Genomic DNA, 26,932 nt, shown 5'->3' on the forward strand with positions numbered 1-26,932 from the left:
AATTCAATTCAATGGGAGAAATAATTTTTTCAAACAGATGGTGCTGGAACAGCTGTATACTGTATTGAGAAGAAAAAAAAAAAAAGGAAACTCAACCTCTACCTCAGTTTATACACAAAAGTTAAGTCAGGTTGGATCACAGACGTAGACATAAAATTCAGAACCAGAAATATTCTAGAAGGAAACATCGGAGATATCTTCATGACCTTGAGGTAGGCAAACGTTTTTTGGAATAAAAAATATCTAAGGAAGCAACTGATGAATCACTAAACTCTACCTCTGAAACTAATAATACATGACATGTTAATTAATTGAATTTAAATAAAATAAAATAAGAAATACCTTAGGAAGAATTTATCCTGCAATATAAAGACCTCTTACAAATCAGCAATAAAAAGGCAAATTGTTTTTAAATGAACCCAAAACAAAACAAAAATAATAAAAGTAAAAATGCACCAAAACATATACACAAATAGTCACTAAACACATGAAAAGGTGTTCAACATAATTAGTCCTCAGGGAAATGCAAATTAAAACCATAATGATTAATTCACTATGGTACACACCTGAAACTGATAGAATATTGTCTATCAACTATACTTCAACAAAAAATACAAATTTTAAGACAGGCAAACTTCTAAAAAAAAAGAAGCAGGAGGTACCATTTAACATCCATTAGGAAGGCTAAACCTAGGGGTGCCTGGGTGGCTCCGTCAGTTAAGCATCTGACTCTTGATTTCAGCTCAGGTCTTGCTCTCAGGGTCCTGAGTTCAAGCCCTGCATTGGGCTCCACACCCAGCATGGAGCCTCCTTAAAAAAAAAAAAAAAAAAGCCTAAACCTAAGGTATAATTGGGCGTCTAAAAGACTGACAATGTCAAATGCTGGTGGGAATGGACAGCAGCTGGAGTTGCAGCTGGTGGGAGTCGAAAATGGCACAGTCGAGGGCCGTTTGGTAGCCCTCGACTACCAAAGTTAAACACACATCTACCTTAAGACTCAGCAATTGCACTTCCAGGTATTTTACCCAATTCCACTCCTAGCTATTTATTCAAGCACAATGAAAACATAAAGACTTCTATGTGAATGTTCATAGCAGCTTTATTCATAATAGCCAAAAAGCTTGAAAACAACCCAAATGTCCATCAATACCACTCAGCAATAAAAGGAGGCTGATAAGGCAAAAAGCATGGGAGAATTTCAGAAACATTAAGGTCAGTAAAATCAGTAAGTTGAGCCAGACACATGCAAAAAAACCCAAATTCACATTGTGTCAAACTAATTGATGGTGATAGAAGTCAGAGAATGACCATGGGAGAGGGAGAGGAATGGACTTCAGATGGCCACCAGGTAATGGAAATGTTCAGGATCTTGATTGTCAAACCTCAGTGAAGACTTAAGATTTGTGCATGTTATTGTATATCAATTATACCTAAATTATTTTTTAAGATTTTATTTATTTGAAAGAGAGAGTAGGCGAGAGAGAGAGAGAAGGAGCAGGAGGAGGGGCAGAGGGAGAAGCAGACTCCCCGCTGAGCAGGGAGCCCACCGTGGGACTCGATCTGGGGACTCCGGGATCATGACCTGAGCCCAAGGCAGATGCTGACCCAACTGAGCCACCCACGCACCCAATTATACCTCAATTAAAGAAAAAGTCAATGGGGCGCCTGGGTGGCTCAGTCATTAAGCAGCTGCCTTCAGCTCAGGTCATGATCCCAGGGTCCTGGGATTGAACCCTGCATTGGGCTCTCTGTTCAGCGGGGAGTCTGCTTCTCCCTCTCCCTCTGCCTGCTGCTTCCCCTGCTTGTGCTCTCTCACTCTCTGTCAAATAAATAAATAAAATCTTTAAAAAAATAAAGAAATAATAAAAAAATAAAGAAAAAGTCAAGGGGCGGTGAAATTGAGCCCTGCATCGGGCTCCACGCTAGGCATGGAGCCTGCTTAAGATTCTCTCTCTTCCTCTTCCTCTGCCCCTCCCCTCACTCACACTTTCTCTTTCTGTCTCTAAAAAAAAAAAAAAAAAAAAAAAAAGGAAGGAAGGAAGAAAGGGAGGGAAAGGGAAAGGAAGGGAAGGGAAAAAGTCAAAAACCTGTGTGTCAAGGCGCCTGGGTGGCTCAGTTGGTTAAGCGACTGCCTTCGGCTCAGGTCATGATCCTGGGGTCTCAGGATCGAGTCCGGCATCACGCTCCCTGCTCAGCAAGGAGTCTGCTTCTCCCTCTGACCCTACCCCTTCTCATGCGTGCTCTCTCTCTCATTCTCTCTCAAATAAATAAATAAAATCTTAAAAAAAAAAAAAAAAAACCTGTGTGTCAGGGGCACTGCCAGAGATCTGGGTTTCGTGGGAAAGGGTGGGGCCCAAACAAGGTTGTTTTACAAGAACCCCAGGGGCCCTAACCAGTCTCTAGGCCATATCCTCACTACCTCCTCCACTTGTCTCGGTTTCTCTCTCCTTCATAAAGTCTAGCTGGCTGGGCCCCAGGCATCAGCTCCAGCTGCCCCTCATCTCCTCAGAAAATGTAGCTCAGGTCAGAGGTGTGTGTTTGACATTCCCAGAGACTTGCTTGTGATTGGTAATTATAAACGACGGCAGAAATGGCTAGTCTTTATTGAGCACTTACGCTGAGCCAGGCACTGTGGTATTAGAATGCACATTATTTCATGTACTCTTCAGTGTAATTCAGCAAACTATTGGCCATGTCAGCTAATACTATTGTCATTCCTTTTTACAGGTGAAAAACCTGAGGCAGGTGGCTTGTTCAAGATCACCCAGCCAGGAACCGGGTTAGAAAGCGCTCTCTCCACCACACTGTCCTCCTCTGTCCCTGCCGGCTCTGGCTACTTGAGGAGGTTGGCAAGCTGCCCCAGAAGGAGCACCAGAGCCAGGATTGACCAGATGTAGGTCCTGGTGTTCCGGCCACATACTTCAGCAGGGTAATGCTGGTAAGTAATTCAACCTTTCGGAATCCAGCCGCAGCTTTCCCACCTGTAAAATGGGCACAGCCCTAGATCTGCGTACGACGTGAAGCTCTCAGGGGGTTAAGAAAACATTCAGTGACACAAAATGAAGAAGCCACTGAACAGCAGGAAGACACGGACAGGAGCCTGAAGCCCAGGAAACGCAACCGTCTTTCTCCTGGTCACATAGGAAGAATCCCGGTCCCCCACCTTGGCTGGAGTTATTTTCACATAGGCCACCACATCTCTGGCTGAGCATTCCCTTTCCACATCCCCCTAAGCAGTCTCAAGTTCCTCTGTGCCCCTCTTCTGCCTTGTACACACCCCTCACCCTCATCATCGACTCAGAGTGGTCTGTCACCTTCTCTAGCCACACTGCTCCTCCCCACGGAGCCCCAGGCTGTCCCCATGCCAGTTCTCCCCTCAGCCCCCCACTCAGTCAGCTCTTTCCTGCCCCTTCCAGAGAGGCCTCTGATGAGACCCCACCCCTCACCCCCAGAAGAGGCCGGGCTCCATACAAAACACTCCCTCTTCAAGGTCTGCTTCTCTCCTTTTGGGGGGGAGAGACTCATTCCCATATCACCCCTTCAGAAAACAAATCTCTCTCTCCCTTTCGGTTGACACCTAGAATGAAGAGAAGTGACACTGAGTAAAATCCACTAATGACATCAGATCTTATCCTGCAAGCAGGAGGGTGCTGCCAAGAGGAGAGCAGGGCAGGGGAGGGAGTAAGGAATGCAAACATGGGGCTTCAGCAAGACAGTCCAGCCTTCGAACCTTGACCTCCTACTCAGTCACTCCCCCGCCCCGTCTGCTCTGCCAGACGGCCCTACACTGGAGGGTGGGCATGCCCTCACACAATTCAGTCAGGCAGGCATTACTATCTCCATTTGACTATGGAAACTGAGGACCATCCATCACCTGGGCAGCTTCTCCAGGGCCACTCAGCATAGAAAGTCCCAGAGGCAAGATTTGAGCCCAGGCTCTGGCCGACTTCATGGTCCCTGCTTTTCCCACTACTTCTGCCTCTGGGCTCAGAAGCACTTGAGAATGGGCAGCAAAACCTTCTTTCCCTGCAGCTGGCCATCTCCCCTCCGGTCCCTCTTCTGCTCAGGACAGACGAGCAGGAGCAGGGAGACTGAGGGACTTAGGGGCTGAGACCCCGGCCGCAACATTTTAAGAGCAATAGATGTTCACAAACTAATGCTTGTTCCAAGGAGGGACAGCCCGGGGGGGTGAAAGCTCTAGAAACCATTTCATCCAAGGAACTATGGACCTAAGTTCTAATCGGCTCTGCAGGCGGATGTCTGAGCCATGCCCACTGTTTAGATGGTTTGCCTCAGAGCAGTCACTTAATCCTCTGCGCCTCTGCTTCACCACCTGTAAAATGGGACTAAATGTGGCATCGGGTTGTTACGGGAAGTAAATGAGTTAATACATGAAAAGTCCCGAGAAAAACACCCAGCAGAGGAGGCACTGTGCAACTCCTGCTGTTGCCTTATTATCGTCACTGTTAGTGGGGAAGAGCAGGCCACGGAGACACGGGGGCACTGCCTGCCTCTTATCCACCATGTAACTCTATGGGCTTAAAAAAAGTAGAGCCTAAGAGCAGATTCCAATGCTGGCCCCTCCGCCTAACAGCCGGGCGACCTTTGCAAAGCCTGTAGGTTCTCAGAGCCTTGGTCTCCCATCTGACTCGGGGGAGGAATCTCCTTCCTTATCTAACGAGCTCAGTGGGAGGATCAGCATCGATCGTGGATTTTGCAAGCTGCATGGCAGGTGCTGCTGTCCGAGTCAGTGGGTGAAGAAGGAGAAGGTGTCTTTACGGTTGCTTCAAAGAGAACCAGGAAGAGAGGCTAGAAGTTTTAACAAGGCCAACTGCAGCTCTATTTAAGGAAGAACGTTTGGTTCTTTTTGATTTTTTTAGAGCGAGAGAGTGCACAGGTGCAGGGGTGGGGGAGGGCAGAGAGAGAGAGAGAATCCCAAGCGGGCTCCACGCCCATCCCGGAACCCAACACGGGGCTCCATCCCAGGACCCCGAGATCATGACCTGAGCCGAAGGCAGACGCTCAACCAACTGAGCCACCCAGGCGCCCCTAAGGAAGAACTTTCTAAGGACAGCTGCTACAGAGGTGGGGAGGGTCCTGACACGAGAAGGAGCCCAGTCCTGGGGGCCAAGGAGGGCAGTTCTAAGAGTCTGGGCTCTCGACCCTGCCAGGCCTGCCACCTTGCAGGGTTAGGGCTAGAAGGCCCAGCTCAGAGCCCTCCCTCTCCACAACGTCTCTCTTTGGGGAGTTGCCCCTCTCCTCATCCCCCCTCTGTGCCGTGCCTCTGCTTGGCCATCTTGGGAAAGGGCTCCATGACCTCTTTTGTTGTCTGAGAATCTCAAGCTCTTCCTTAGGTCCAGCCTCAGTCCCTCCCAGCACAAGATGAAAACTATGTTCTAGGGCTCTGTTTTCCCTCGATGTGGATATGACTGGCTCTCTCTCTCTTGGGTCAAAAAAAGCCCTTTGGCTGACCAGAAAGAAAGGGACTGCACTGGCTGACGCTTCCCACTGGATTCTTAGTGCTTCCTTGCTTCGTATGGAAGGTCTTCGGCCCTTGCCCCCTCTCCCAGAAGTGACAAAGCCGCCCAGGACCGCTCCACCTCTGCTGGCCACGGGCATCCTGCAGCGTCCCTACTCTGACTTCGCCTCTTTCCGGTTATCTCACCAGCTCTTCTACCCTGTCTCCTGGTCTCCGCCTCCTCCCTGCCACTTGCCTGTAGGAATCACCCGGCGGGCCCATCTCCTGTACCTGGCGCTGACCAGCAGCTGTGAGTCACACTTGGGTCACTGCCCAGCCGGCTGCGTGAACCTGTCTACCCACCCCTGCCTCTCTCCTGGAACAGGAGCCAAGAGCCCTGCATCCCTCTCTCCTGCACTCCTGATGAGTACCCCTCAAATTTTTTTTTAAGATTTTATTTATTTATTTGAAATGGGGGGTGGACAAAGGCAGAGGAAGAAGCAGGCTCCCCGCTGAGCAGGGAGCCCGATGCAGGACTGGATCCCAAGACCCCGAAATCATGACCTGAGCTGAAGGCAGATGCTTAACTGACTGAGCCGCCCAGGCGCCCCGAGTACCTCTCATCTTATTCCTGCTCTCCCCCATGGGCCCCCACCAGCAGCCTGAAACCCTGTGGTGCTTCACCCGGCCTCTCCTTAAAGTGCAGAGGGAGAAAGAGCTTTGAAATCAAACACACTTGGTTTGTGACTCAGCTGTAACCTGAGATGCACTGGCTGCTAGGTGGGGTGGGTGGGGGTGGCGGGGTGATTGTTCACCTGTGTGAACTTGGGCAGGTTACTTACCCTCCCTGGGCCTCGGTATCCTCACATATAACACAGGACTAATACTAGTACTTACTTCAGAAGTCTTCTGTGAGAATTCAATAATTTCATATAAATGTAAACTTATATCTGGCACATTAAGTTCTATAGAAGTGTTAGCTATTATTTTTTTAAAGATTTTATTTATTTGAGAGAGAGAGAGAGAGAGCTCACAAGCGGGGGGAGGGGCAAAGAGGGAGGGAGAAGCAGGCTCCCCGCCCAGGCAGGGAGCCCAATGAGAGCAGGAAGCCCCATGCGGGGCTCAATCCCAGGACCCTGAGATCATGACCTGAGCCAAAGGCAGACACCCAACCAACTGAGCCACCCAGGTGCCCTGAAGAGTTAGCTATTATTGTTGTTATTTCTTTATTATTTGCTGTGTGACCTTGCTCAAATTATTTCACCTCCATTTCCAAATGGAAATAATAATAATTTCTTAACCATGGACTTGCCAAGATTAAGTGAGCTAGTGCTTATAAAGCACCCAGTGCAGGGGCATCTGGGTGGCTCAATCGGTTAAGTGTCTGCTTTCGGCTCAGGTCATGATCCCAGGATCCTGGGATCGAGCCCCACAGAGGCACAGGGCTCCCTGCCCAGCGGGAAGCCTGCCTCTCCCTCTCCTCCCCTCTCATGCTCTGTCTCGCTATCTCTGTCTCTCTCTCTCAAATTAAAAAACAAAACAAAACTCTAAAACATGACAAAAAGAAAAAAAATAATAAAGCAGCCAGTGCAGGAATGAGCATGTAGGAAGTGTTCAACATTGCTCCCCATGCTAGGGGGCCTTCCCTGGCTCCCCTCCCGTCCTGGGTGCACTCTCTCCGCTAAGCCCTGTGGCCACCAGTTGCCAGTCATGGAGGAAAGATTCTTTCTGTGTGGACACCTGCCTCCCAGCCTGCCGCTCTGGTCTGGCTCCCTGGCGCTTTTTCCTGGCCTGCCCGTGTCCCAGACCCTGCGGAACCTCAGGTAATATGCAGGCCTCAACAGATGGAGCCGGGCCCTCTCCATCTCCCACCTGTGTCTTCCAAGCACAAATATTTACGGAGAACCTACTACCCAGCCTGTTGTCCCTCCCACCTTCCTGCCTTCCCCTCCCTGCTGGCTCAGAGGGGTCCAGGGTCCCACCCCTCCACCATGGCCCAAGGGGGTGAAGGGGAGTAAGTGGGGGGAAGATCAGGGCAGGGAAGCAGCAGAGGGTCAAGAAGAAGGGGAGCAAAAGCCCATGGGCACCAAGGAAGAAAAATGAGGCTGAGCAGGGGTGGGAGGAGGGGAAGGAGAGCCAGGAAATGAGATGTAAACATCTGACTACAGACTTCATCTACTCCACGTCAAGCACCTGGGGTATTAAGAGGCAGGGGTTTGTGATCAGAGAGAGGGTCAGAGAGTGAGTCACAGCTCGGTCGCTATCTCGGTGACCTTGTGACTTGTCTGTCTTTGCCTCGGTTCCCTCCAATGTTAACTAGGGGTAATAACGGTCCCTGCCTTGGGGGGCTGCCGGGGGACCTGGGGGTGCTGCAGAGTACTTAGCAGTGGGGGGTGCACGAAGGAGCTTCTCAGGAAATGGGCCCTTCGCTGGGAGGGCATAGGAAGGCCAATCCCTGCAATGGCCGGCAGTGTTTTCTCTGTGGCACAGGACGTCCCAACCCTTATTGGTCCGTGACACACCTTAGGACACAACAGAATGCATGGGGGCCCTCCACCCCTAGTAGGTGACCAGTCTCCGTCATCCGGAATCGCACACACACTCATGCAGTCACACCCGCGGGGACTCATAAATCTCACACTCCCTGAAGGCAGAGACTATGACTCTTCCAGTCTTTAGGAGACTGATCACACGGTCCTGCTCTTCTGGTTTTTGTTTTTTGGGGGGATTTTTTGTCCTGCTTTTATTTGTGCTGCCTGTCTCTTCCGCCTTACTCTATCTTCCGGCCCCCAGAACCTAGCCAAGTGCCTGGCCTTCGGTGAAGATTGAATGAATGATCCCATTTGCAGGGGCCTAGCACTGTGTGGGACATGCTCCAGGTACCCTAAAGGTGCTGCGGGACCCAGTAAATGAATAAAAATAAAAGGCATATCTAAACACCCAGCCCCGCCCTCCTTTCTTCTCCATGGTTACCATCCCCTCCGGCTTCCAGAAGAAAAGCCGGCAAACAGCAGTGATGAAACCCAAAACTGCAGGACACACCCGAGCACTTAAAAGTCAGGCACCTGGCCAGGTGAGCCGTACAGCCCGGCAGGGGTCACCGCTGGACCGGGGGCTGCTTTCTGTCCTGTGCTGGTCTCCTCTGGCTCTACCCCCAGCCTCAGTGCTCTGGGCCTGCTTCGCTGCCACCCCCCACCTTGCTTTCCCGGAAACAAACTCCCCCTTCTACGCCAAGACCAACAGGCCGGGGCCCAGCCCCTGCCCGCTCCCATCCACCACCCACCACCCACCACCCGCCACCCGCCACCCACCACCCACCACCCGCAGCACCTGCCACGGCTTCACCGCTCCATCACATTCTTCTCTCCGGGTGGAGGAGGCCTTGTTCTTCGCCCTCCTCTTGCTCCGGGAAGGGATGGGAAGGATCTCTACCCGGCCCTTTGGAGTTATCCGCATCTCACTTCATCAGCTCTCCCTCCCACTCGCGGAGTTAGAAGGCAAGTGAAGAAGCGGCCGCTGTCGCTCCCACAACCGCACGGTGGTGAGCCGCGGGCGCTCGGAGGGCCCCGCGGGCCAGAGCCGCCTGCCCATCAGGTCGGGGAGTCCCTCTCTTGCCCCAAGGGCGGTCTGCCTGGGCGCAGGAGTACCACCTGCTACCGCTGCGTCTGCGGGTCGACCTCGGGCCCCTCTGAACCCCTCTTCCTGGCGCCCGGGACGCGGCGGAGGGATCCGAGGGCTGGACTGACCTGTAGGGATTGAGGTTGCAGATGGTGACGGCGGGGAAGACGAGCTTGTCGGAGTTGAGGTTGATGTTGAGGCTGACGGGGTAGCTGAAGTACTCCCCGAAGAGCTGGCCAAACTGCCAGTACATCATGCCGAAGGCGCAGAGCCACAGCACGGCCCAGAAGGCCGTCTTCATGCGGTTGTGCTGGGAGCACACCAGGCGGATGGCGCCATGGATGGTGGTGTTGTTGCAGAAGAACTGGAAGAGGTCTCGGTAGGAGCGGTGGAACTCGATCAGGGCCTCCTCCTCCTCCGTGGGCTGCGGGGGCGCCGCGGGTTCGGGGCCCAGCCCCTGCTCCTCCCGCTGCTGTCCTTTCATGAGCCTTGGGGGGGGGGGTCATGGAGGGCCGGGGGTCAGGGCCGAGTTCTGGGCCCTGGTGCCTCCCCCATCATCACCTTGACCCAGAGTGAGGCTGCTCCTGCCCAGGCCCACATCCCGCCCTGAGCCCCCTCTTCTCCGCCCCTCCCTTCCTCCCTCCCTCCCTCCACCTTCCCAGGCAGGAGCCGGCTGACCTGCGGGAGTCCGGGCCAGAAGAGATGCGGCTCGGCTTCTCTGGGAAGCTACCCTTCGGGGTTCTGCCCCTGCACCTCCCTTTCTGTCTCCTCAGCTGTCAGTCCGCCCTATCTTTAGTCCCTTCTGTAGGACCTCTGTGTCCCAGCGCTCTCTCTCTCTCTCTCTCTCTCTCTCTGCTTCTCTTTGGGTCTCTTTCTCAGCTCTCTTCTTCCTTGCCTGTCTCCTGTCTGTGTTCCAGGCTCTCTGACCCTGCCTCTCTTCCTCTTCCTCCCCGCCTTGCCCCTCTCAGTCTCGGTGGGCTCTGTGCTGTGTGTCTGGCCCTGGCCTTGGGCCGGGTCCCGAACTCCCTCTCTGTCCCAGGGACTGAAGGCCTCCAGGAGGTCTGAACTGCCTCCTACTCCCAGCTCCCTGGTTGTGGCTGGACTGGGACTGGTTCCTTTCCAGTTGAATCTGGCAGGCGAGCCTCTCCTCCCCCTCACCTGACAGGTGCAGCGGCCAGGCTGGGGAGCCCGCCCGCCAAGCTGGGATGGAAGCGACAGAAGCCTCATTAGCATCTCAATTAAAGGTGAGCAGGGCAGGGGGAGGGACAAAGGAGGAGTCTGAGCTGAGAGTTCTCCAAAGGAAGGAGAGCTCTGAGGGCAAGGTGCCCCGGGAGTCCTGGGACTGGAGAGAAGGTGAGAGACAGCCCCCCCGCCATGAGTAACGGTGGGGGGCTGACAGACAAGGAGACCGGAGACAGATTGACAGGGGAGGGCCGGAGATCATGGACAAGGACAGGAATCCGGAACACCAAGCCAGGAGGGCAAAACAAAGAAAACGAACCAACCAGGATGAGGGGGACTAAAGCGGGGGAGACTAGGAGAACAGGGAAGGCAGAAAAAAGGAGATCCATGGAGGACAGGATGGACGCCTGGGAGGGAGGACAGAGTTGGAGGAGAAGCAGAGAAATGAGGCTGAAGACCAGAGAGCCAGCCCTGAAAGGACTCTCCCCTCCCTGGCAGGAGATCAAGGGGAAGAAGCCCCAAGTGGGCTTCCAGGAGCTAAGTCCCCTCCCTGGGGACTCCTTCCAAAGGCACCCCTGGATCAGCCTCACCCCCAGGTCTTGTAGAAGAAGAAGGGGTATCTGCAAGTGTCCTCCCTGCTCAATAAAGTGGGAACACCTCCTGGCCCCACTGGGCCCTGGAGCACAGAGCACCCCTCTGCCTCTCCCTCCATCTTCTTCCCTCCTGACTCCTCACTACCACCCCCTACCTTGTCCAGGCCAGGGAGGGGCCCAGGTGAAGCTGAAGGTTGGGCGGGGCCCTGGGACATTCTGTTCTTTTTTACACCATTGGCTGCCAGGCCAGGAATGTGTAATGTCCCCTGTTGTGGTCACGGGGTTGCAGGAATGTGGTCACCTAGAGGCAGCACCGAGAGGGGCCAGGCAGGGCACCTGGGCACAGACCTGAAGCCCAGGGCACATTAGGGACAGCAGGCACTGAGGGGACAGGGAGGGATGTGGGCAGCACTGGATGTCAGGGAGGAAGCGGGTGGGCATGGCCCAAGTCTGCACCAGCCCTGGAAGGAAGGAAACGCTCACTGGTCAGGACTGTGTTTTTCCTCCAGAATCTCTGCTCCAAACTTAATCCAGCAAGAGGATAAAGAGTGAAGTGTAAGCAGTGAGCACACAGGGCAGGGGCAGGGAGAGGGCCCAGAGAGAGAGCCTGGAGAGGCACAGGAGACACAACCACACAGCCCAGGCCCTGAGCCTGATGGCAGGTCTACGCCAGTGGACCCCCACCGGACCCCCAGCGGAGGCAGCCCAGAGTGCGTTCACTGGCTTCTCCCGCCTCCCGGAGGAGCAGACCCGGGATGTGCAGACACAGGCCCACTGATGGAGTCGGGTGGAAGACAGGCATGCAACCTAAGATAAGGACTCTCGGTGGCAGAGATAAGAACTAAGTGCTGAGGGAGCCCCGGGGTGGCAGGGAGAGGCACTCCCCGGCAGAGACTCAGGAAGACTTCCTGGAGAAGGTAACATCTCTGCTGCGTCTTGGGGAGCACAGGGGAGTGTACCAGGCAAATAAGAGGGAAGTGGGGTATCCCAAACTCAGGGCGCAGCTGGGTCCTGTGGCTTCCTCTTGGGGCAGGAGGTCTCTTGTGGCCTCTTCAAGTGAGAGGTGCTGTCACCCAGGAGTCCCAGCCCGGCTTCCCTTGATGATGCCTGGGGAGGACAGCCCCCTCTAGGAAGGGAAAGGCTGGGTTTTCTTTCATTTTCCAGATGAAGAAACTGACCCTCCACAAAAAGAAGCCAGTTTTCTGAGGGCACAGAACAAAATGGCAGCCAAGTGAAACACAAAATCAGAATTCTCCTGTGGGGTTGTCTGCTTAGGGTATTTGCCATTTATTTCCCATGACGAACCAGCCAGAGACTCCTGGGGAGTTGAGGCTCCCCCCGCCCCCCGCACCTGGCTTTGAAAGCTAGGGAGGTTCGCACACAGAGCCCATGGGCTCATCAGCAGTCTGGGTACCAGATTACCTCCCTCTCTCTGTGAAAAGCTCTCTACACTGTCCCCACGTTCCCACAGGACCGTGACACTCCTAGATCTTCCATTCTCCCTGGAGCCAGGTCCTTAAACAAGGAGCGATCCTACGTACAAATACGGTATGCAGCACCCTGCCTGTTGGATCTGAAAGGTTCACAGAGGCACCTCCCAGTCTTCTGTATTCACTAGCTGGTGTCTGAAATCCAACCGTGGCTTAAAGCGGTGCAGCACATAGTTTTCATTTCAAGGGCTCTGTGAGAAGAATTGCAAGGTCTGGGCTGGGATGAGCGGGAAAGCACGGTGTCCCCGTAACTGCCCAGCAGGGTACCAGGAGGCAGCGCATGCTTAGAAAAAGTGCCCTTCTAGATCTGGAGCGGGCCAGATCAAGTTTGTGGTTGTGAGAAACAGAAATCTGAGACCTACAGTTCTGTTTCTGTCGTGGTGCCATTTAAAATATTATCTTTGAAAGTGCAGAAATAATGCTCTAATACATTGTTGTCGCGATGCAACTTTCCAACAATACAGAAGTATACAGAACAACAAAAGCTCCCCTTTGTTCCCTTTCCTACCCACCCCTCGGCCCAAGGAGAGTCGTCGTAATCTGTAGATCCATCTGGATCTTTTTGTATGCTTTTATAGGCCTATGTGTATTTTTTTTTAATTTATGCTTTTTTTTTCATAGATGGGACCATGTCATAGGTACTCTGTGACTCCCATTTTTGCCTTTAAACTATGTGACTTTGAAAAAGGCACTTTACCTCTCTGGGCTCCTGTGCTCTCACTTGAAAAGTGAAATGGCCGAGGGAAGGGAGGGCGAGGCAGCCCAGATGGTCCCAAAGGCCCCTTCCAAACGACTTAAAGCAGGAGGGAACCAAGGCCCGGAGAAGCAAAGTGACGTGCCCACAGTCACCCAGGAGTCAGGAGGGGGGCCAAATGGAGAGTTGAGCCTCTTCTTTTTCCACGCTCAGTGCCGCTCCCCTGACTTCCAGAGAAGTGGAGTCTTGCTCGGTTGGTCACCCAGGGCCTTGTTGTCCTCATTTTGGAAGTTTCCCCAGCCTCTCCCAGAGCCACGCTGTTGCTTCCCTCCCAGCACCAGCCATCCCCTGACCCTGGGGTGTGGCCATAAAATGGGCAAAGGCTACAGGGAGAGAAGTAAAACAGAGGGTCTGCAATGGGATGAGGTCATGAGTTCAAAGGGTCTTCTGGCCTCTTGCTCTCTGGGGAACAGGACATGATGGAAATAATCACTTTCTCTCCCACACTCCCAGAGAAAGACTTGTTGAGAATTCTATGGCAGCACTTACCACTGGATACTATTATTATCCTGGTATGCGCGTATGTACATGTGTGGATTTGTGTGTGTGCATATGCACAGATCGTACTATGAGTTCTCTGAGAACAGGCCCTAGGCTTATTCGTCTTGGTGGCCCCACTGTCTACTGGTCACTGTTTGTTGACCCACTCTGCAGAAGACAGCAAAATTAGCATCTTCACTCAAGGTTTATCTTTGGCAGAGAGTGACGTGCTGAGAAAGCATCTCCGTCAAACATCCTGATTTCCTCTGATAACTCATTAATTTGTAATCTATTAATTTATCTAAATTTCCTTCACTTTTTCCATTTCAGCCTCTATCCTTTCTAGTGTAAAAAATGAGTCACTCACTTAAATGCAACTTTCTTTATTCTCACTGCTTAGAGCTAATTAGCCTTTCAACACTGGGCCGCCCACTGTGGAAAACAGCGATCCTTCTATCTGTACTTCTATGGTGTGAATTTCTCCTTAACCTAAAAGGATGCACCAGAAAATTCCTCCTTGTCACTCCTACTCCAGTCACCTGGCAGGAGGCTTAGAAGTTCACTATTAGAAGTTTATTCCTTTGGGTCAAGGCAGGATTTCTCTACCTTGGCACAAATGACAACTGGATAATTCTTTGGGATTTTTGAAAAGGATGGTCCCCAGTGAAAATGCAAACACCCTGGAGAAGGATGGCCCTCACCCATGACACGTCTCTCAGTGTTTCCCAGACCCTTTCTAAGGGCACCAGTTGGCTAAAGAGCAGTGTGGGGAAGAGGAAAGAAAGAAAGAGTATCTAAAAGAATCCATTCCTGGGGCGCCTGGGTGGCTCAGTCGGTTAAGCGTCTGCCTTCAGCTCAGGTCATGATCCCCAGGTCCTGGGTTCGAGCCCCACATTGGGCTCCCTGCTCAGTGGAGAGCCTGCTTCTCCCTCTGCCTCTGCCTGCTGCTCCCCTTGCTTGTGTTCTCTCTGGTGCTGCCCAAAAGAAATCAGTAAAACTTGAAGGAAGCTGGCGAAGAACACAAAGGAAAGAAACCAAGACAATGCTTTGCCCTTAAAGAATTCATGGATCCCTGCTGTGAGTTTCCTCCACCTTCCCGGAGAAGGTTGGGTAGGCATAATAACCATTTATTGGTAAGCTTTGTCCATCGTGGTCCAGCTTAGAAACAGGAAAAGCTCTAAGTCTTTCAAGTGGAAGAAATTTAACTCAGGGAATTGGTCCATCGGTGATGAAGGAGATAAGAAGCCAACGGGGGACAGCGAGACAACCCAGAAAGCAGCAAAGCAGGAAGCCGCTACACCTCCCAGGCCTGGAAAGTCAGCAAGCTCATGTAGCATTACAGACCCAGAGGCCCCCTGAGCCATGTGGCAGGAAGCAAATAGTGGGTGCTGCCCGAGAGGAGAGGGGGTCGTGAAAGGAGAGAAGAAAGAAACACAAACAACCACAGGTGGGGTCCGACGTCTCAAAGCAGAGAGACAGGGAGAAAGAGCCTGGCTTCTTTCCTCCTCCCACCTACCTGTCCTCCCCCCACCTGTCTTCCTATTGGCTGAACCTACCCAGAAGCCGGAGGAAAAAGGAATCTGGGAAATGTAGTTTCTAGTAGTGAGGCGATGCCGAGCGGAGGAAGAGAACAGACTGGCAAGCAAACCAGCAGGTGACTGGCAGAGAAAAAAGAGGCCCAGAGAGGGGAAGTGATGGGACCAGGGTTAAAGTCCAGATCTTAAGGCTCTCATTTAGGACCCAGAGAGTCCTCGAAGGCTGACGTGACAGCATGAGATTGGCAGCAGAAAAAAGAACGTAGACCAGCCAGCTGGGCTTTAAAAAGATCTGAGATAGTGCTTACCTGCGAAGCAGGAGCCTTTTGAAGGGCAGGAAATGTTCTGGGGAGATACACAAGAACATGCAAAAGCGAAAATTCACTGATCTGTATATATGAGATTAGTGTGCTTTATGCATTTCATTGTATATAAATTATACCTCAGTGAAAAGAAACAAGAGTCCCTCCTGTATTTTTTATCAAATCCTGTCATATTTTCAAATGAAATATGTCTGGGGTTTGCTCCCAAATAATTAAGGGAAAATTGGAAGAATGGAGGAGGGCTGTATGGAAGAAATAAGACTGGCCGTGAGCCGAAGCTGGAGTTCACAATATTATTTTCTTCCTTTTTGTATACGTAGATGTTATGTGCGAATTTCCATCATACAAAGTAAAAAAGAAAAAAGGCTCTAGGGACCCTACACACACACACACACACACACACACACACACACACACACACACACCCTTTATGCACTGAAGAGCTCAGCGGTGAGTCCAGTCCCAGCCCCCAATTCCCTTGACCTGGAAAGAGCAGCACCCTGAGCGGTGCTTGCTGCTCTGAAATGGGCAGCCTTGGACCCTCCATATGAACACTTGCCACAGAGTACAGATCTGAGGCCTGCATCAGGAGAGGGGAGTGAAATGTCTAAACTCAGGCAGGCCCTTCAGTGTCTTGGGAGCCCTCCTCCCCAGAGGCGCTCCTGCACCAGGACTTCCCAGCTCCCCCCACCAAAAGCCTGTCCAGCCAGTCAGACCGACCAACGACCAACGACCGACCGACCAACAGCAAGGATGAATGCAGAGCCCTGCAGGGAGAGGGACGGGACAGGGCCCCCGTGACCTATCTCCAGAGAGAAGTCAGCCCCTCACGCCAAAGAAGGCAGCGTGGTTGCTGGAATGAGCGTGGGACCCAGGAATCAAGAACTCTGGAGTCTGGGCTGGTTCCGCATAGACTGGCTAGGTGATGTGGGCAAGGCCTCATCGTTTACTCCGTAAATATGTACCAGACCCTTGGAATGGGCCAGACTGGGCTAAGCCCTGGGACCCAGACTTAAGGATTCCATCCAGGCCGTGGCAGAACTCACTGCCTGGTGGGGCAGGAGGCCAAAAGCAGCAGGTCCCAGACTGCGGTGGGTGTGGGAGCTGTGCAGCCTGGGGTGGGGGTGCTTCCCAGAGCGCTGCTGAACCTCCAAGGACAGATGCAAGCTAGCCAGGAGCACAAAGACTTGAAGACCAGCGAGCCTGGCATCAGGGGACATGGGGATGCTGTTCATGGGTCGCAGGGAAATGAGGGGAAGAAAGGGGGTTAGGGACAAGAACAAGCCCCCTGGAATCCCGATCTCCTACATGTGGCCCCCCTCAGCCTCTGTCTTCTCACCCTTGAGGCGAGGGGGCTGGACAGGTGGGCTCTCAGCCTCCTCCAGTGCAGAGGGATTCAGAGGCTGCTGGGTGAGGAAGATGGGCCTGAGCGCCGAGGCTGCCCAGCTCCAGTGCAGCCGCCCCTACTCATCATCGGGAGCGGGGTCTACCCATTCCTCCCTGTCATCTAAGGACTGGGGAGCAGGGGCCACTGCCCTCTCAGCAGTATCTTGTAGGTGACCTGTGCCCACTAATGTGGATCACGCACGGCGAGGGCCAGCTGACTTGTGATTCCTTTGTAGCTTATCTTTAAAAGTCACACAACAGGACAGGAACCATCCAGATGGATGCCAAGTGGGACTTCTGTTTCCCAGATGCTGCAACTGGCTGGCCAACTGGGGGCCTCTCGGGTCCCTGCGCTCCCCGTGTGTGTGTCAGTCACAGGCCCTGCCACTTGCAGATCTGGCACCCAGCTGGACACGGCTCTGTCTCTCTCCGTCTCTCTGTTCCAAGGCAGCTCTGCCTTGCTCTCGGAGGCCCATCTCTGTCCCCCTGGCTCTGCTGCCCCTTTCCCACCTAGCCTGCCCCGGCAGTCCTCTCCTCCTGGCCAGGCTTCCGAAGAAGGGAGGAGGCCCGGTTCCGGCCCTGCTGCCCTCACGTGCTTTCCCGGCCGCCCCCTCCCGCCCTGCATCGGGGCCGCCAAGCCTGTTCCTCTTCCCCGATTGCGACAGCTGCCTCTGCTCCCAGAGCTCCCTGTCCCCGCCCCGCAGGCCGGCTCGCTCCACTCCCACTTCCTGAGCCCAGCGCTGGAGCCCTGGAGGCCAGGCCAGGCCCGGCCGCTCGGCCCCCGGGGGCGCGTCAGCCCCAGCCCTGTCGCAGGCCCCGGGCTCAGGAGGCTGCCCTCACCGCTGCCCAGGACGTGCAGGCCTCCCACCTTCCTCCCCCGGCCTCCGCCCCATCTGGCCCGCTGGCCGACTGGCCGCCATGCGCCTATCCTGGGCTGCCTCCCCCTGCGGCCTGGCCTGGGGGCCACTCATCCTGGGCCTCTGCGGTGTCCTGGCAGCGTCCCAAGCCCAACTGCTGAGGGCGGGGCCCGTGCAGGTGGGTGGTGGCGGGCTTGGGAGGGGAAGAGGGGTTCTGGGCAGCCCTCTCTGTAGTCCCTCTGCCCTCCCCAGCTGACCCCCGAATAATTCTCCCCCCACCTCCATCTCCCCTTGAAGGAGCCCCCATACCACACGGAGAACCAAACCTGCCGGGACCGGGAAAAGGAGTACTACGAACCCAAGCATCAGGTCTGCTGCTCCCGCTGCCCCCCAGGTGAGAGGCAATGGCCCAGGAAGCAGGGGCCGGGAGGTGGGTTGCAGGGGACTCAGGCGGCCTCGCTGCCTCAGAGGGAAGACAGACACCATCTCGCAGGAAAGCCAGCCGGCCATCCTTCGTGGGTGGCCAGCAAGAGGACAGGGTCCCGCAGCAAGCGGCCAAGGCGAGGCGGGGCCGGGGTGCCCTGACACCGCGGTGGCCCGACTCCCATTCCCGCATTCTAGGCATGCACGTCTTGGCCGAATGCAGCCACAGCCGGGACACCGTCTGTGCCCTCTGTCCCGAAAATTCCTACAACGAGCACTGGAACCATCTCTCCATCTGCCAGCTGTGCCGTCCCTGTGACCAGAGTGAGTGGCGGGGAGGGGGGGCGGGGGGCCGGGGGGGGCCGGCATGTCCCCGACCGCGGCCCCTCCACTGAGCCCTCCTGTCTCCCCACCAGTGCTGGGCTTCGAGGAGACCGTGCCTTGCACCAGCAGACGGAAGACCCAGTGCCGTTGCCAGCCAGGAATGTTCTGCGTGCACTGGGACACTGAGTGTGTGCACTGCGAGCCGCTCTCTGACTGCCCACCTGGTACCGAGGCCCAGATGACAGGTCAGAGGTTGCTGTGGGAGGAGGGCCGGGAGGACGCTGGGGGCCGGCGATCTCCAAAGGGGGCAGGGAGCACAGAACTTCGCCGGTGGGGGGAAGCCCCCCAGGTAGTTCTCTTCAGTATAAAGAGACCCTCTCCCTCCCTGTGAAAGGCCCACCGCGGGCGTCTGCAGAGACATGGAACCAGGACAGAGGCAGGGCCTCTGGAGGCTTCTCTGAGCAAGAGGGCGATCAGGAAAGGTGCCACAGAGTGAGGTGGGCGGGCAGGGAGGGGCCGTCCAGTGGGAGCAGCGGAAACTCACGTGGAGAGACTCTCCCCTTGCCCACTCACCCTGGCTGGCCTTGCTTTTCTCCTGCCAGATGAAGTCGGGGCGGCTAACAGAAACTGTGTGCCCTGTAAGGCAGGCCACTTCCAGAACACCTCCTCCCCCAGGGCCCGCTGCCAGCCCCACACAAGGTGAGTGTGCCCCCACGCCGCACCTCCACCATCCCAGAAGTCCCAGCTGCTGACCACGCTGTGCTTGCACCCACGGGCTCACCTTGCCACCCCCAGCCCTGTGCCCACCTGAATCGGGCCCTCTTTCCTCCACAGGTGTGAGGAGCAGGGCCTGGTGGAGGCAGTTCCAGGCACTGCCCAGTCTGACACCAGCTGCAGAAATCCACCAGAGCACCCTGAGATGCCAGGTGAGGGGCCTGGGGCTGAGGGGCACATGGGGGCGGGGGGAGTCTGGGAAGATGCTTTTATTCCTTCCATCTAAAAAAGTGGGGAAAAGATGAATTCTCCTTTCTGAGAACAGGCAAGCAGAGAAGTTCCCTAGGGAGTATCCCTAGGCCAGTTTAATATACACAAATACATATACTCTTTTTAAGTTTTGTATTATACATATAACTTGTAAGTTACACATAATATTGTGCCAAAGACCACTCCTACACTGATAGGTAATTGTAACTGACATCACTGTCATCATTCTGGACCTGCCACCATCATATAATCTACTTACTAGACTGAGAATCTCTTTATTAGATTACACACTTTCATTATTAGAGAGTTCATCCCACATTTGACTCTTTCTTGGTTGTTTGGTTTTTTTGTTTGTTTGTTTCTGTGAAGTTACGGGTTTCCTAGCCTAACAGATGATTAAGGGATATTTCTAATGACTGTAAACATTATTAGTTGGGAGAGAGTTTATTAATTTTTTTAAATTACCAAATATTTATAATACTAGCTTTTGTTTATTGAGAGCCAAGGTGTCAGGCACTCTGCCAGCACTTGACAGTCACTAACTCATTTAATCTTTTTTTTTTAAGATTTTATTTATTTATTTGAGACAGAGAGAGAGAGAGAGCACAAGCAGGGGGAGGTGCGGGCAGAGGGAGAAGCAGGCTCCCTGCTGAGCAAGGAGCCCGATGCAATTTGGGGCTCAGGGCTCCATCCCAGGACTCCAGGATCATGGCCTGAGCCAAAGGCAGATGCTTAACCAACTGAAGCCCGCCAGGCGCCCTAACTCATTTAATTTTTCTTACCGACCCCACAAAATACAGCTGACCCTTGAACAACATGAGTTTGAGCCGCACGCATCCACTTATCTGTGGCTTTTTTTTTTCAATAAATACAGCACAGTTCTGTAAATATATTTTCTTTTCCTTATGATTTTCTTAATGACATTTTTTTCTCTCACTTTATTGTGAGAACACAGTATATAAATACATAACCTACAAAATATGCATTAATCAACTGTATCACTGGTAGGGCTTACTGGCCAACAGTAGACTATTCATAGTTAAGACTTTTTGGGAATCAAAAGTTATACATGGATTTTCGACTGCCGGGGGGTCAGCGCCCGTAAGTGTCATGTTGTTCTAGGGTCAATGTAGTTCTGTTATTATCCTCACCGAGGGGAAGAGGCTCAGCAGAGTTTATGTGACTTGCCCCAGATCACCCGCGTGGTAACTGGCATTATGAAAATCTATATTCGGTTCTTTCTTACTCCAGAGCTCATGCCATAATGCATGCACACCATAGAAAATTAGAAAATTCAGAGAAACAAAACTAAGAATCGCCCACATGGGGCGCCTGGGTAGCTCAGTCGGTGAAGCATCTGCCTTCGGCTCAGGTCATGATCCCGGGGTCCTGGGATCGAGCCCCGCATCGGGCTCCCTGCTCGGCAGAGAGCCTGCTTCGCCCTCTGCCCCTCCCCCGCTCATGATTTCTCTCTCTGTCTCTCTCTCAAATAAATAAATAAAATCTTTAAAAAATAAAAAATAAAAATAAATACAAATCACCCATAGGACCATCACTTAGCATAGCCACTCTTAACATGTTTTAATATATCCTCCCAGGCATTTTTCTGTGTATGTCTATACATATAATTGTTTTTCTAAAAGTGTAGTCATTTGAATATTTTGTAACTTGGTTTTTCATTCAAATACATCATAAGTGTTTTTCCATGTCCTCTTGTTACTTTTTAACCGTGTATCAAATACTATTGGCACTTGAGAGCTGGAATTTTAGACAGTCTGTACCTAACCCCCTCATTTTATCTTTGAGGTGCTCCAAAAGGAGGAATGACTTAAAAAGTCACCCAATTGAGCCGGGACCCAGATGTCTCGGACTCCAGGTCCAGTTTTTTTCCCATGCCTCCCACTCTGTCTTCCCTCAGGCCCCAGGTTTAGGTGGATCAGAAAGGGCAAGCTCCCAGGATGCAAATGTCCAAGTCTTCCTGACCTTCTCCAGACACACTTGATGGGCACTGTAGACTCTGCTGTGAAAGACAGAAATTATCCATGGCTACATACCAGAACCTGAGAATCCCAAGTCCCAGCCTCCCTTCCCTCCCTCTCCTAGAACCTGCCCAGAACAAGGGAGTGGAGACCTTGCAACCCCTCCTCTCCCACCCCCATAAACACCCCCACAGAGACAGAGGGGCAATCTCAGCTCCTACCGTGGCCTCTCTCTGGGACGCTAATGTCCACAGAAGTGTGGCTCTACACTGTGGTCTGAGTTGCTTACAAACGCAGCCCCATCCTGCCTGTACCGCCTCCCACCCCCGCTTCCAGCCCTGAAACCCAACTGCGCATGCACCTCTTCTCACCCACAGGCTGCCTCAGTCCTTGGGTCTCTACGTGGTGGCCACCAGCACCACCCCCAAAGATCTCCATCTATGATAGAGTTTCTCCTGGCTGTCAGGAGGTCCTCCCCAAGTCCAACTTGGTTCCCCTTCTCTGTAACCCAAGGGAAGTTTCTCTAATTCTGCCTTTAGGAACTGCAGTGGGTCTGGAAGGGAAAAGCTGCTCTCCCTTTTCTCTGGGTCACCCAGCGAACTAGAAAGCTGGTCCTTAGCGCCCCCCCACCCCCAGACCCTGGCCTTCCGCAGCATCATCATGGCTCTGCTCTCTGCTGTCCCGGCAGGAACTGTGATGGTACTGGCCATCCTGCTGCCACTGGCCTCGTTCCTGTTCCTCACCACCGTCCTGGCCTGCACCTGGAAGAGCCACCCCTCTCTCTGCAGGAAGCTGGGTAGGAAGGAGCTGGATGCAAGCAGGGAGGCGGGCCTGGCCGGCTGGCTGTCCCCACCTTCCAAGGGAAGGAGCTTGGGGGGACAGTCACCTTCCACGGGGCCAACCCTTCTGCCTGTCCATGCCCTGAAGACTTGCAATGCCCGCCCCCAGCACAGACATCCTCTCTACCCAGCCCCCCCATTCTGAGGCTGGAGATAAGGCAATGATAGCTCGTTCCTTCTGGGAACCCAGGGTGGGGGGCAAACGCCGCAGTGGGCTGTGAAGGGTGCGAGCCCGGGGACCCAGGGCCTACTGGAGGCCTGACCCCCATTTCATTTTCCATTGCAGGATCCCTGCTCAAGAGGCATCCAGAGGTAATGGGGAAGGCTGAGAAGGCAGCAAGGAGGACAGGCAGGGCTAAGGGAACAGGGAGGGGTAGACAGGGTAAGAGTGTGCAGGCCTCAACATCCACTTAGCTAATAAGTGATTGAGCCTACCACGTGCCTGGCACCATTCTGGGCACCACGGATATAGCAGTGAGCAAAGCAAAGTACCTGCCCTCCTGGATTTACAGGCCAGGGGAGCAAGACTAAAGTTAAAGAAATACATTATCAGGGGGTAATAGTTGCTAAATAAAGCATGGTAGCAGGACAGTGAGTGACAGTGGCAAAGAGTGGGGGTACATTATCTTAGAGTGGACAGAGAGGGCCTCTCAGATAAACTGATATTTGAGCAGAGAGCTGAAGAAATGAGGGAGTCATCCATCAGAACAACTCAGGGAAAGTGCCCCAGGAAGAGGGACATCAAGTGCAAAGGCACTGTGACAGGGAGCATGAAGTAGAGTAGAGGAGAACAGTGAGCTGCCTAAGCATGGGGTGGGGTGTGGGAATTAAAGAAAGCTGGGGTCCGAGGCCACATCATCGGTCGGTTCTCTGCCTCTCTCCTACAGGGAGAGGAATCAAATACTGCTGACGGAAGCTGGGAGCCTCCAAGGGTCAACTCACATTTCCCTGACCTGGTAAAGCCACTTCTGCCCTTCCCTAGAGATACGGCCCCGGCCTCAGCCAGGCTCCCAGCGCCCCCGAGTTTGGAGGAAGAGGTGCTACAGCAGCAGAGTCCTCTCAGCCAGGCCAGGGAGCTGGAGCCTGAGCTCCCAGAGCAAAGCCAGGTGGCCCATGGTGAGCCTAGGGCAGGCAGCAGGGAGGAGAGGGGGCAGGGAAGGAAGGGTGGGGTGGGAGGGATGGTGGGCAGGAGGAGAGTGTGAGCCAGACAGAAATGAGAAGACTAAAACAGAGCAAGACAGAGACTCCAACAGCTCGCCGTTGGCCCCTCTCCCTCTGCCTCCTTCCCCACAGGTACCAACGGCATTCACGTCACCGGCGGGTCTGTGACCGTTACCGGCAACATCTACATCTACAATGGGCCAGTCCTGGGGGGGGCACGGGGCCCCGGAGACCCCCCTGCTTCCCCAGAGCCTCCGTACCCCACCCCTGAAGAGGGTACCCCTGGCCCTCCCGGGCTCTCTACACCCTACCAGGAGGATGGCAAAGCTTGGCACCTGGCTGAAACAGAGACACTGGGCTGCCATGCCCTCTAACAGGGCCAAGGACCCAACTCGTCACCCATGCCTCTTGGTGTCTGGGAACAGCCAGGAGAAGGGAGGTGCAAAAGCACCTTCTCCCTGAGGCTACCCTACCCACACGGATTGACCGAGGGCCTGGGTAGGGCCCCTGAGAGGCAGACCGTGAGGGGCTGGGCCTCAGACGCGTCTCCGAGAGCAGGGCCGGGCACTGGCTCGGTATGTACCCGCCACAAGACTCTCACCACCATCTGAGCAGGCCTGAGACCTCATGGCAGACCCTCCTGCCCACTGGGCCTGCAGCAGCTCAGCTTCCGGCACGGACAGGGCATATGATGCTCGCTGCTGCCCGCCACGGCGCTCTGCACCCTCAGCATGGCACAGAAGGAGGCCAGTCCTTGTCACTTGCAAGGACATCAGTGGGACCTCCAGCAGATTCGTGGTGCTCATCCCCAAGCTTCAGAGGCCCTTTGAGAGCCCACACATCACACGGCCTGAAGTAGACTCTATATGAAGATGGAGTTACATGGAGGACCACCCCTACCCTCTCCGCCTAGACAGGAAAGGGAGTCATTAAAAACTGGGGGTTTGGATACACTTACTAGGTAGAAGGGAGAGTTTGGGAGGGGGAGGAAAATGGCAAGTGTATTTATAAATTGTAACCACATGCAAATAAAGAAGAGATTGAGACCTAGATCACTCATTTTCTTGGGATTCACAAAGAAACACTATTCCATTGGGGCAATGTCAAAGGCAAAGGTCAAAACATTAAAATACAATCCTACAAAGGTACTTCTGTGACAGACTGGTGTATGTAATTCAGGTGATAACTGTATTAGCCTGTGATCGCTGACAAGGTGCCAGACGGTGTTCTAAACGCTTTACAATATTAACTTAGGCGGTCCTTACCGCATCCCCCCGAGATAGATACTTTTACTGTTCTCCTTGAACAAATGGGGAAACTAAGCCACAGAGAGGGTAAATGACTTGCCCAATTCAGCTGCAAATGGCAAAGCTGGATTTGCACCCAGTCGGTCTGGCTCTGGAGGCCTCTCAGGTAAAAACTTCATATAACACACACCCTTATAGAATTTCTCTGAACAGGTAAAAAAAAAAAAAAAATGTGGTTTTTCTCAAATAATCAGATCACCTTCACGTCCCACAGGCATTCAGTCAGAGCCAATTCTCACACCGCCAGCCACAATGCAAAGGGAAAGAGTGTTCTTTCCACATGGCCGGTCAAAGGGAAAGATAGGCACTTCAGACATAAAATATGAGAGACCAAGTTCACATTCTGTTGGTGAAGAGATCTAGGCCGACCTCCTTCAATTCAGAAGGGGCACTCATGATTTGTACTTGTTTATTCCTTTTTGTCTTATTTTATTTGTCCCCCAAAGAACTTTAAATCTTCTCAAGCTCTTTTATTGGGAAATGTTTAGGCCCCAGAATTTATCTATCTCACCGCCTGGTAGAGATAACCTGAACATGAAGGATTGTGAGGGAAGCGGCTGCCGCAGACTTCTCCTTCCATAAAAGGCCACCGTCTGGGTCTGATGTTAAGAACCCTGTCGCTGGGGCTCATCGAGATGGCGTGGCTACAAAACACAGAGCCCTCTGATCCAACTGAGTGATGGGTTATTTAAGGCTGACCATGAAGGTATTAGATCCAAATTCCTTTTTTAAGAGTTAAGTCATGGGGCACCTGGGTGGCTCAGTCAATTAAGCATCTGCCTTTGGCTCAGGTCATGATCCCAGGGTCCTGGGATCGAGCCCTGCATCGGGCTCCCTGCTCAGCAGGGAGTCTGCTTCTCCCTCTCCCTCTGCGCCTCCCCCCGTTCTTTTTCTCTCTCTCTCAAATAAAATTGAAAAAAATCTAAAAAAAAAAAAGTGGTTTAAAAAAAGAGTTACAGTGAGTTGTATACATTTTTTTTAAGATTTTATTTATTTATTCATGAGACACACAGAGAGAGAGGCAGAGGGAGAAGCAGGCTCCCCGCAGAGCAGGGAGCCCGATGCGGGGCTCTATCCCAGGACTTTGGGGTCATAACCTGAGCGGAAGGCAGATGCTTAACGACTGAGCCACCCAGGCGCCTGAGCTGTATCTTCAGAGTTAATACCCCTCTCTTGCAGTATGCCAAGGCCAGACCACGTGAATCCTTAATCATTGCTCCAGTGTATTTAGATAAAAACCAAATTTTATACATTTTTCAACAAAACAAAAAAGAGGAAAGCTTTTTAAAAGAAATGGTGCTGGGCGCCTGGGTGGCTCAGTCGTTAAGCGCCTGCCTTCAGCTCAGGTCTGGATCGAGCTGCGCACCGGGCTCCCCGCTGCCTGCTGCTCTGCCTACTTGTGCTCTCTCCCTCTCCCTCTGCCTGCTGCTCTGCCTACTTGTGCTCTCTCTCTATCTCTCTGTCCAATGAATAAATAAAATCTTTAAATAAATAAATAAATAAATAAATAAATAAATAAATAAATAAATAAATAAATAAAAGAAATGGCGCTAAGGCCCTAGGTGACGCGATTCACATTTGGGACTATACCAGCCTGTGTTAATTTGTTAGGGCTGCCGTCACAAAGCAGTGCAGGCTGGGGGCGTTCGAGAACAGAAAATTATTTTCTCACAGTTCTGGAGGCTAGAAGTCCAAGACCAAGGTGTCAGCCGGATTGGTTTCTTCTGAGGCTTCTCTCCTGGGCTTGCAGATAGCTGTCCTCTCTGTGTCTTCACATGGTCCTCCCTCCTGTTTGTGTCCTAATCTCCGTCTCTTTCTTTTTTCCTTGAATGAGAGAGAGCAGAGGGAGAGGGGCAACCAGACTCTACGCTGAGCGTAAGCCCAGTGCAGAGCTCCATCTCAGGAGATCCTGACCTGAGCTGAACCCAAGAGTCAGGCACTCAACCTACTGAGCCACCCAGGGGCCCCCTAATCTCCTCTTCTTATAAAGACACCAGTCAGATTGGATAAGGGCTCACCCTAATGACCTCACTTTAATTTAATTATCTCTTTAAAGACTCTCTCCAAGCACAGTCATGTTCTGAGGGACCGGGGTGCAGGACCTCCACATATGAATTTCAGAGGACACAACTGAGCCTCTAATGCAGCCCATGCTTATTTTGCCAGTGCTGAGTTCACACGGGCTCCAAGCCACGCTAACAGAGCCCACTTTATATTGAGAAGAGCTCTGTCTAGAATG

General features: G+C 53.0%; 2 protein-coding genes across 4 annotated transcripts in view; one reads left to right on the forward strand and one right to left on the reverse strand.

Moving 5' to 3' along the window:
* Positions 1-26,924, reverse strand: part of SCNN1A (sodium channel epithelial 1 subunit alpha) — a 39,962-nt gene extending 13,038 nt beyond the window's left edge. Inside the window, exons 1-3 of one of the 3 annotated variants that reach the window (XM_073888735.1) lie at positions 26,366-26,924; positions 10,235-15,455; positions 9,205-9,564 (exon numbers count right to left, since the gene is read on the reverse strand). In XM_073888735.1, coding sequence (XP_073744836.1) covers positions 9,205-9,560 — 356 coding nt within the window. In that variant the 5' untranslated portion in view covers positions 9,561-9,564; positions 10,235-15,455; positions 26,366-26,924. The other 2 variants (XM_025851736.2, XM_073888736.1) reach the window with 2 other exon arrangements.
* Positions 17,519-24,436, forward strand: LTBR (lymphotoxin beta receptor). Its single transcript, XM_025851740.2, has 10 exons — positions 17,519-17,854; positions 17,974-18,070; positions 18,298-18,423; positions 18,516-18,668; positions 19,026-19,122; positions 19,258-19,349; positions 22,075-22,182; positions 22,512-22,537; positions 23,113-23,341; positions 23,519-24,436. Exons 1-10 carry the CDS (start codon positions 17,738-17,740, stop codon positions 23,758-23,760), a joined length of 1,287 nt encoding a protein of 428 aa, XP_025707525.1. The 5' UTR covers positions 17,519-17,737; the 3' UTR covers positions 23,761-24,436.
* Positions 26,925-26,932: the final 8 nt, after the last annotated feature.

Source organism: Callorhinus ursinus, unplaced genomic scaffold (assembly GCF_003265705.2).
Source record: "Callorhinus ursinus isolate GAN/ISIS: 27379988/994484 unplaced genomic scaffold, GSC_fseal_2.0 scaffold94, whole genome shotgun sequence".
Classification (NCBI taxonomy): domain Eukaryota; kingdom Metazoa; phylum Chordata; class Mammalia; order Carnivora; family Otariidae; genus Callorhinus; species Callorhinus ursinus.